The sequence below is a fragment of the Serinus canaria genome, chromosome 1, assembly GCF_022539315.1.
Source record: "Serinus canaria isolate serCan28SL12 chromosome 1, serCan2020, whole genome shotgun sequence".
In the NCBI taxonomy this organism is placed as follows: Eukaryota; Metazoa; Chordata; class Aves; order Passeriformes; family Fringillidae; genus Serinus; species Serinus canaria.
The window spans coordinates 43227089-43237729 of NC_066313.1; the positions used below are offsets into that span (position 1 = coordinate 43227089).

Sequence of the window (10641 nt, forward strand, 5' to 3'; positions counted from 1 at the left end):
ATGTTCCTGGCAGGCGAGGCCAGGGGAGATGCAGCGAGGCGCGGGGCACTTTTCCAACAGCTCCTTCGCCGGGAGAGCCAGTGGCACGGCGCGGCGCCGCAGCCCGCCGCTCTCCCCGGCTACCTGGAGGAGAAGCAGCCCGGGCGCCATGCAGCGAGGCAGGGTAAGGGGCCGCGGGCCGGGGGCTGCGGGGCGCGGGCGGTGGCGGGCGGGCGCGGTGTCCCCGCTGTCCCCATCCCGCTGACGGCGGCGTCGTTGCAGGTGCGGGCGGCGCTGGCGGCGCTGCTGGCGCTGCTCTGCGCGGCGCTGCTCCCTCTCCGCCCGGAGGCCGCCAGGGCGCCCAAGCAGCGGCCGGCGCGGACCCGGAGCTGCGGCGAGCGGCCCGAGGAGCTGCTGGAGCAGCTGTACGGGCGGCTGGCGGCGGGCATGCTCAGCGCCTTCCACCACACCCTGCAGCCCGAGCCGCCGGGCCGCCAGCACAACGCCAGCTGCCCCGCCGGGGCACGGCCGCCTGCGGACAAGAGGGTCCGGCTCCCCGTCAACCTGCGCAGCGCATCGCCCTGGGCATACAGGTGACTCCGGGCGCCGGGGGAAGGGAGGTGCGGCCGCCTCAGGGGGCCCGGCGGGCTGAAGGGAGCCCAGGCGGTGTCCCCGTGCGGGACCGGCAGCGCCGGGCTCCGCCGGCTTTGCCGCGCCGTGCCCGGGGCGGCTCGGGAGGCGAGGGGTGGCCGCGGCACCGGGCAGCAGCCAGGAAAGGTGCTAAAGCACACGTCTAAGTAGGCGATATAAGGTAATTATGTAAAAACTGCTTGTGAGGAATATGTCTAATGGGCAAAAAGAGAAATGAAAGAGGTGGAGCAAGCTGTGAGATGGAGCGCACACCCACATCCACACCCACCCGGGAGCACAGACCACCCTCAAAAAGTCACTTGGGCAAATTGTCATATGTGACAGAGGACCCTCAGCAAAGGACCTCACCAAAGAAGCACCTCTTGACTCTGCAGCAGCCACAGAGGGGCTCAGATGCTTTCCCAAAAATGTGACTCCAGACGCTCTGCTGTTGGTAAAATACTTCAGGGTACAGTCTGTGTTCTGGTCACCCACCAACAGAGCCGTATCCTCGCCTACCAGACAGTCCCAAGGGCTCGATGTCCCCTTTGCTGTAGGACCATAGGCAAGGAATGAGTATAGTATTCTACACCTGTGTTTTCAACCTGTGCTTTGCAAACCTCCTTCCTCTGAGGTGGAAACAGGGACTGACAGACTATTTTTAGGGGGCATAAAAACAATTAAGTAAAGTTAATTTTTGGTGAGGCCGGTTAATACACAAAACAAGGGCCTGCACTTCTATAGGAAGCTCTGGAAAAGCTTGGAAACCACTGATCTAGTACACTAAACCCAGTGTGTGATCTCATTCTCAGAAAAATATGAAGTCTTCTGGTGGTTTGAATAAGACAGTTCTGTTTACAGTTTTCTGCAAAGGACTGCAGACAACAGGAAGCTAAAATGTGCAAACTTAAAAGGAACTGACTTTCTTGCTACTTTTCATACATTATCCCTGGTATATACTTTGATGCAGTTCCTGTGTATTCAGCAGACAGTTATCTCCTTGTTAGGCTCTCCAATAAATATTTATTTCATGGCATGGGTTTTGCTCGCTTTTAGTGTAAGAAGTAATCCTACTGAGAGAAAGATGGTTTATTTGCTCAGTAAGCCTTTCATAAGCAAAATATTTTTAGCAATACATTTTCTCTAAGAAAACTGAGGTTTTTTTAAGCTACCTAAGAGTGCACAAAGCAAATACCATAAGCAAAACACCTACCATTGGGCTCAGGCATTTTTACAGTGGTTTTGCAAAATACTAGTGCTATCAGAAAATTGTTCCTCTGGTTTGAAAACAGTGCCTTCGTCCTTATGTCTTGCTGGACAGGTATTTATTTTCAGTTGGAGCTCTGGATAGGCTTACTCTTTAACAGAGAACCAGCTGCTTTTTGGGGCTTGGCTTACAAAAATAAATCCACTGTACTTTTCATCCAAGTGTTTTCAGACAGACCACTAACCATTCACATACAAGTAACTTGATGACATCTCCAAGCTAGGAATTTTCAAAGATAGTGGGGAAGAAGTACTACACCACTAAAAGCAAAATCTAAAATTATATTCAGAGGGGAAAATGTTTATCTAGGGTAAACAGGCCTGAGTACTCTGTCTAGTTAACAGATCTCATTTACAGCTTTAGTTTTGTGACTTAATTTTTAGTGTATCATTGGCATGCAATGAGACAGCAACAGATACCTCAGGATGTGTAATTAAAGTGTGCAATATAAGGCTGCTAAAGTGCATTAGATATTACCACCTGCTATCTCATAGATTTTGAAGCTAGATATAATATTTGTTTTGTTCTGTGGTCTTCAGCTGGGTGCCCTGGAAGCTCCTGAATCCTATTAGAGTTACTCCATATCTTTGAGAGGGACACACAGCTCTCCATTACAGATTGCAAGTAATGTCCCATTTGGCTTTGTCAATGGTTAACCAATTTCACTTATACAATCCCAACAATTTCTTCTCCATGGCTGGAGTGTTAATCTGAAAATATGTGCACAGCTCTCTTCCGTGCAGCACTTTCTTGATAAGCTTACTTGCATTTAATTCTTTTCCCTCGTAAATTGCTTCCCTTCACAGATTCCTTGCTGTCTCCTGAACAGCCTTCTGAATCACCAAAGTTGTTCTAGTGGTGAATGCTCATAAATAAATTCACTGTAGGCAGACCCCTCTTGTATGGCCTGATAGGAAAATGCTCAAAGGCTGAATTTGACTACTTGAAATTTGCATCAAGGTGCCTGTCCCATTCCAGCGTCTCACAGACATCCTGCTCTTTTCTGCACCTAAAGACTTACAGTGCATTCATTTCTGCTCTGTGCATAAAGGCTCTTTTTTCTTTTTGACCTGCATTTTAATGCCTGAGATACCTCATGCTGTTTCTCTGTCTTCATTGGCATTGCAGTATTTCCCATTGTTCCCATCTGCAGATTTCATTAACATACTGTTTATACTCCCTATTCCAGGTCATTAATAATAAAGATATTAAGTCTGGCTCTACTTACCTTCCCCTGAATATCTCCCCAGGCACCTGCTCCCAGCTGTTTAACGCTGCTGCTTGTAATTCTTCTGTTCACATGACTGTTCAGTCCAAGTCAACTGGAATTTTTTCATATCAGCATTTATGAGAAAGAATTAAATATATTACTTAGAGAACTGTGTGTAATGCTGACTCTACTGCATCATCTGTATCCCAAGCCTGTCATTCTCTTTAAGTGTGGAAGAATTAGGTTTGACTGGCTCAAAGCTCAGATAATCCTTGTGTGGCTTTTTTGCTTATCTTTGCTCTGTGCTTACTGTTTATTTTCCATTACTTGGTCTTTTAATTTGGTTATACAAAAATCAAGTCTTACATCACTTTTGGCTTGCTGCAAACCAGAGATACAGGAGTTGTACATGGATTGCACCTCAGATCATCTGGTCCCTGACCCTGATGCTAACAGCAACCAACAGGTGGTATTTAAGGCAAAAGTTAGGGGGAAAATACTTGTTCATGTGTCTGATACTGAAATTCCATCCTGGTGGCCACAGGAGATCAGTATATAACTCAGGGCACAGAGTTAAATCACGTGAATCACTCTTTGCTCTACAGAGCTATAAAGAGACAGCAGAGTTCCCTGAAGTTAGTTGAGCACGCTGGATTTGCTCAGCAGTTCAGGAAGTTGGGCTACAAATGACCCAGCTTTTTTTTAAAAAATAGAGCCAGCAGCAGGAGTCCTGCCCTGAAATCGTCCTTCCATGAAATCATCAGGCTGACTGTGTGCCAGCTTGTGACATCTATCCAGGGGTTGCTTGTCCATTTTATCAGTATTACATGGACAGTCAATGAAATCCAGAAAACCTGCTTGTACAGGAGATTCTGGCATGGGCCACTAGGCTACTGCTATGCAGAGCTGCTTAACAAGAATTAATGATATCGGTGGACCTGCAGACCCTGCTGACAGCACAGGATGGGTGCTCTTGTTAACATTTACAGAAGCCACAATCATGGTGAGTCATGAGCAGTGCAAGCACAGCTCCAGAGATGCACAGAAAAGTTGCTCATGGACAAGAGCCATTATAAAAAGGATTAATTTAAATGTTTGCCTAAACTTTTGTGGGAGTCTGATCATAAAGCTCAGAGCAAACCTTGAAAAATCTGATCCTGCTGAAGTCAGCAGCACTCTTACAGGTAGTGCTAATTTGTGATTCCATTCATGGTGCTGCAGAACACAGATGATATTCATTAACCAGCTGTGTATATCAGCTGTTTTTATTTTCTGATGTCTTAAGGCTACAATAACAATCATAACTAATTTGCAAACACACTTCTACATGAGTTTAGCAAAATTTCTTGATGTGTATTCAAGAAGTTGTCCATGTTTCTGAATTTCTGAATCCTTTGGCTTTTGTTTCTGCCTCTGGGGCCTAATTCTGCCTCTACTAATGGTTAACTTACAAAGATTTAACTTTTATTGTCAGTGTTGGTCTGATGATGTTAGCCTAGTTAGCCAGTCCCTCTCTCAAACATTGCCCAGCTTGTTTTTTTCTGTTTTTCAAAAATCAGTTCTAGTTTATAAGCGTCCTTGGTTTAGTGCTCATTTACATAATTCTTAATACAAGTAATACAGTCAAGTCATTTTTCACTGGTAAAAGCCAAGCTTGTCTGTGGTATGTTTGAACAAAGTCATACAGGAGGGCTTTCCTTCAAATAATACTCCAGGGACTTTCTAGAAGCTTATCCAAGGCATTTACCAGGATTTAACATTACCATGTGTGTGCATGTCCCAGAGATGCAGCCAAGGGAAAGAATACAAGGGGATGCAGAGCTGCCACCCTTTTTAGTTGAGCATGTTTGTACAACTCTTCAGAAAACCAGTTAGCACTGGGCTATTTCTGTGCAAGCACTGTGCTACCTACAGTAGTAATACCTACGTTGCTGCCTGTATATAAAATAAAGCATTACATGAACAAAAGAACACCTGCTATAGGGAAATAAATGTCTTGGCAAGGGGGGAAAAAAGCTGTAAGCTCTTAATCCTGTAAGTATTTCAGAGTGTGAAGGAAGGGGATGATGATCTGCTTATTGGACTTTTGATAACATCCAGCTGCTAGCCCAGTGCTAACAGTGATTTTTCTGAAGAGTTGACTCCCTGCCCCAGCACAGTATCTAACCCTGCGGAATCAGAAGCTTGGAAATTACGAAGTGACAATATTATTAAAAATACTGCATATAAAAGTAGCAGTACAGGAGAAGGCAGATTAAGTCTCTGCAAGAGTTTTACTTCTGACAGAAAGTTTTCTCTTGAGTTTCCAGGCTTAGTACGTAAATGGCAGGAAGTTTGTTTTTCACTGGGAGCTCTCAAAGCGCTCGTAGGGTCATAAGGAAAAGCAGCCGAGTCACACTTCATTAGCAGCTCCAGTTCAGCACAAACCTGCTTCTTGTTCCAGCAGATGGGAACAGAGCAGCCCGGCACAGCTCACTCTCCTGTCACTTGGGAACCAGCAGTGCTGGCGGGGCAGACTCAGCCTTCCACAGCGGTGACCTGAGTTCACGGGACACAGGCCATCCTCATCAGTGTCTGGGCTGTCTGGTTTGCAGCAGCGGCCACAGCAAGTGACACAAGGCTGCAGGGGACACTTGAGTACCAGGGGAAAGTGTCGCTTCTCTGGTTCTCCACTCCTCCCAGCTCCACCCATCTCTTGGGTGTAAGGAAAGACATAGCACGCATTTTGGAGCACGCATTTTTACCTGGTTAATTAATACAACAAAAAATGTTTACCCTCTTCCAGGAGATGCTAAAACATGACTTGTAGCAGTTGGTGTTTCTTAGTGGCTCCATCCCAAGCAGGTCTGGGTTGCCTAGAAAGATAGAAATGAGGTTTTATTTATACAGCTTTTCTGAACAGCTTTGAGCTGAAGATGCAGAACCTTGTATATGGCTCCAAATTTTAGTGAAATTTGAGTTCAGGTATTAATTTTAGGAGGCATTACTTAGAGGCTTCAGCCTTGAAGTTCTGGTCTGGGGGCAAAACCACATCTATATTTTGAATTCATCACTAAGTTTGGATTCTCTATGATTCCTTTCAGTCCTCATGTGATGTATTAACATCAAACTAAGTAATATAAGTGATTTTTTTCCCTTGGAAAGTAGAAAACCACAACTACACCATCTTTCAAAAAACCCACCCCATTAATACCTGACTTTTTCCACGTGGGAATCTGGAGGAGAAAGGTGGTTATAGACCGTGATACCAGTGACAGTGTTTTCCTGTTACCAGTGAAACCTCTCATGTTTGCATGCAGAAGCATGTTCATGCTTTCCAGTAACATCATAAACCAGGTGCTAGAGATAATACAGTAGAGGAAATACCAATAACTCAACACATGGTGTGTTTAACAATCCACTCACACTTGAGTTTGAAATGGGAATGTATGGCAGTAGAAAGGCCTGTGTTCCCCTTTCTTCCCTTCTGCTGGCTACCAGACTTTTTATTTCACACTGGTGTGAGATCCTGTAACATGAAAGTATTTCCTGGGGAAAGTAAGCAAGTATAAATGGGACAGAGAAGCACTGCAAAAAATATCTGCAACACCACAGGTGTCTGGCTATTAGAGAACTGGTCAGATTTTTTTGTGAGGAAAACAAATTCTTTAAATGGTATATATATTTTATATATATAAAAATTAATTTAAAAGTCTATTTTCCTTGATGACAGGATAATCAAGTTTGTGTTTGGCAAAAGCTGTGATTCCAGATTTCCTTTAAGTAGATAAGCTGGCAATACTTCTGAAAAGGGCAGCTCCCTTCTGTCCCTTCCTAAGCTGCTTGTTCACTCTGGCTTGTTGGCACAGAGCTCTGTGTATATGTGTGGCCAGACAGCTGACAGACCAAAACCCAGCTTCTGAGTTACTCCTCAGCTGAATGAGTTCCTTGATCAATCCTGTGACCAGAAAAACACCAGTGTCAACTCAGAGGTGGGTGTGAGGGGGAGCCAGGCTGCCTGTTCTCACAAGGACAGATTTTGTTGACTAGCAATGACTGCAGTCACAGCTTGAGGCAGACTTAGGGTTCTGTCTCTTCCAAACCTGAAACCTCTTCTCATCTCAGAGACAGCCTGAAGAGATAAAAGGCGAACACTTTGATACCCAAGGAAGTGCTACCAACCCTGGGAAACACAATTTAGAAATTGCTTTAAATCTATTAAGATTTAAGATCACTTTAAGATCTATTAAGAGATCCCACCTGGAGGACTGCATCCAACTCTGGGATCGCAACACAAGAAAGACATGGACCTGTTAGAGTGAGTCCAGAGAGGGCCATGAAAACACTCAAAGGGATGCAGAACCTCTCCTATAAAGACAGGCTGAGCCTTCAGTATCTAAAGAGGGCCTACAAGAGAGCTGGAGAAGGACTCTTCACAAGGACATGTACAAGGAATAATGGCTTTAATCTGGAAGACAGCAGGTTTAGATCAGATACTGGGAAGAATTAAGAAGTGAGGGTGATGAGACACCGGCACAGGTTGCCCAGAGAAGCTGTGAATGCCTCATCCCAGGAAGTTGCAGTTTATCTCAGTGTGGGCATGAAAATGTTACTCTTCTGTGATTAGAGGAAGATACAGTAGACATGAATTAAAAAAGCAATACAGAGTTCTGCTTTCAAGAGGAAGCCACATTTATGATCCCAAATATACGAAGGAGAAAAACCTATTGCAGAAATAACAGTACAATTAAATTCTATTTAAATTACTAAATTTTAAAACATCATGTTGTGGCTTTAACAATAATAATGTTAACAAGGATTGGAACCAGTTTTCTAAACTTTTTATCTGCCTTGAAGAACTCAAGGCAGATAAAAAGTTTAGAAATGCCCAAGTGTCCTTTTTAATGTTCTGTTTACCCATTTGGCCCAAAATGCAAAGCTCATTCTGTCTAAACCCTGGAATCTCACATTCAGAAAGCCAGACACTTCATACTTCCATGTGCACTAGGACCTAATCAATTCTGTAACCTGTTCATGTTTTCTTCTTTACACCTTACAAATTAGAACCCAGACAGCAACAGCTACAGCTGTTTTTCCTGGCGAAGACAACAAAACCATGATATAATCATTATAATAATCTATAAGATTATATCATTCCAGATGAATATACCTGGTTTTAGAGGTACTAATGAATCTTTATTTGCTTCCCTCTAGGATCTCCTATGATCCCACGAGATACCCTAAGTACATTCCCGAAGCCTACTGCCTGTGCAAAGGCTGCCTGATGGGGATCTTTGGCGAGGAGAGCCTGCACTTCCGCAGCACGCCGGTGTTCATGCCCACCGTCATCCTGCGCCGCACGCCCGCCTGCGCCGGGGGCCGCTACGTCTACACCGAGGATTACATCACCATCCCCGTGGGCTGCACCTGCGTCCCCGAGCAGGAAAAGGAGGCAGAGAGCGTCAATTCCAGCATAGATAAGCAAGAAGTGAAGTTGCTGGTGGGCCAGAACAAGCCCTCATCAGAATGAAGAATGTATTAAAAGTCATGTTTCAGTACTGGCCTCACATCATCACCTCACCATCTCAGGAAACTGCACTGCAGCAGCAAACACACTCACTCACCCTCTTTTTCTACTTATAGTTATTTCAGATAAAAGATGGAAAGTCCAGTCCATCAGATCATCAGACATGCCAATTAGTTCTATTTGTTTAGATCGTGTAAACTTGTTTAATTCATTATTGCAAACTCCAAAGTAGCCTTTTTTTGTTTTTCCTTAGAGCAGAACATTTTATCTTTGCTTTTTCACAGTAAAGTTTAGAAGATGATGCAACCGTAAGACATGGTAGCTATTACTATAGCAGGCTACTGATTGTAGATATTTTTGAGGAATCTCTTTTCTATATTCTACTTTTAAGTACACTTGTACAAAAATCACACAGCTGCCGTCCATGTGACAAATCAGCAGTTAAAAGGATAATTTCTCAGGCTGTGAGAGCCTCCCTTTATACTGCATAAGCTCCAAGCTTTACCTCTGAGCTGTTACCTCTTTGGCTAATTTATACACTATGGCAAGGAAACCTTTGCTGAGTTGGAGTCATTAATGTAGCAATATTCTATGTGCTTGCTATTTTTAAACTTGCCAAATTGCTAAGGGTACAAAAGTGTTGAGAAAAAACATGCTAGAATATTGTAAAAATGCAGCAGACTTTCTTGATGCAGACTATGTCTAATTACACAGAAAATATAAATTAGGAAAAACAGTTTGGGTCCCAAGAATTCTGTATTTGACTTCATCCATCACTGACTGCTTAACTTCCTTGTGATAAAACTGAGTTCCATGCAGCTGAAAGGCCAAAACCTTTCTCATTTTAGGAGAGATTCCCCATCTTGAAAACTAAGTACCAAGGATCAGCTTCACCTCAGGTGCGCTGCAGGTGAGTAATCAGGCTAGGTCTTAACTTCCAGATCCTACAACAGGTCCTTGAGTTCAGTCCCAGGCAACCCAAACTTGTTAAATCCCACTGATTTTTACAATTACTGTTACTCATTTCTCCTTATGCTACATGTAATAGATGATCATCACCAGCAAAAGCTGACACTTTGCAGACAGGCAGCCTTCCATCTGTGCAGCCTACTGCTGATGGAACTTGATGGCAGGCTCTCACCAGAAACCCTGCATACACAAAAACTTGCATTTCCAGAACAAGAGACTAAAGTTGACTCAGTCCAGTGAATGAGAATCAGGAACGACCAGGCATGCCTTGCACAAACTTAAGTCCTCAGAGGGCCAACTCGCCAAAACAGATAAACCTCTGAATGCACAGCAGAAAATCTCTTTTACAGATGAAGGATCATGACTGCAATATCTTTACAGAATAAACATCATATGCAGCAATGTATCTGCTACATCATGAATCTTGAAATTTGCCTTAATTCATAGCAGAGAAAGCCCCTACACTACATAAACACACTCTCCTTTGGCGTGTTGTTGGATGAAGAATGGAAAGACTATGAGCTAATCACAATTAACAAGCTGAAGACAGAATGAAAGTCATATGACAACTCCATGTCTTGGTGCATCCTTATTGATTGGGCTGTCTCTGACTCAGTCTAGTGTAACAGTATTTTTACAGTGCAATCTGTGAAGTCTCTTACAAAGCCTAAAATAACTTTAAGAACTCCAGAAATGAATAAAGATTCCCCTCACAATGTCAGATTGAAGGTTGTAGCTGTAGTTTTTGTGCAGATGCTTTTCCTCAATTCTCCTTGTCTTTAGATCTGTATTTCCTCTGATTGTGATGCATCTATCTCAAGGGGATTCTCAAAGGTGAGTTCAGAGATGGTCATAAAATGTTTATACTACTCAGAGAACAGCTAATTGCCTGGCTGCTGCCAGCAATTATAGGTAGTTACCTTTTCCCCAGAGAATGAAAGTTACAACCTCTTTTCCTTCCTCCTAATGTGGAGGAACTTCTCACCCTCTGAGCAGAGTGAAATGGTAATCAGAGGGGCTCAAAGGGGAGGCTGACCCACAAAACTGGAGAAACACTGCACTAGGTGATGTTTCAGTAGC

At 43.9% G+C, this 10641-nt stretch overlaps 1 protein-coding gene across 1 annotated transcript; it reads left to right on the top strand.

Annotated features, from left to right (window-relative positions):
• On the top strand, positions 1–10289 carry IL17D (interleukin 17D). The gene is made up of 2 exons (XM_030234539.2): positions 1–572; positions 8280–10289. The coding sequence occupies exons 1-2, from the start codon at positions 1–3 to the stop codon at positions 8593–8595; spliced, it is 888 nt and encodes a 295-aa protein (XP_030090399.2). The 3' UTR covers positions 8596–10289.
• Positions 10290–10641: the final 352 nt, after the last annotated feature.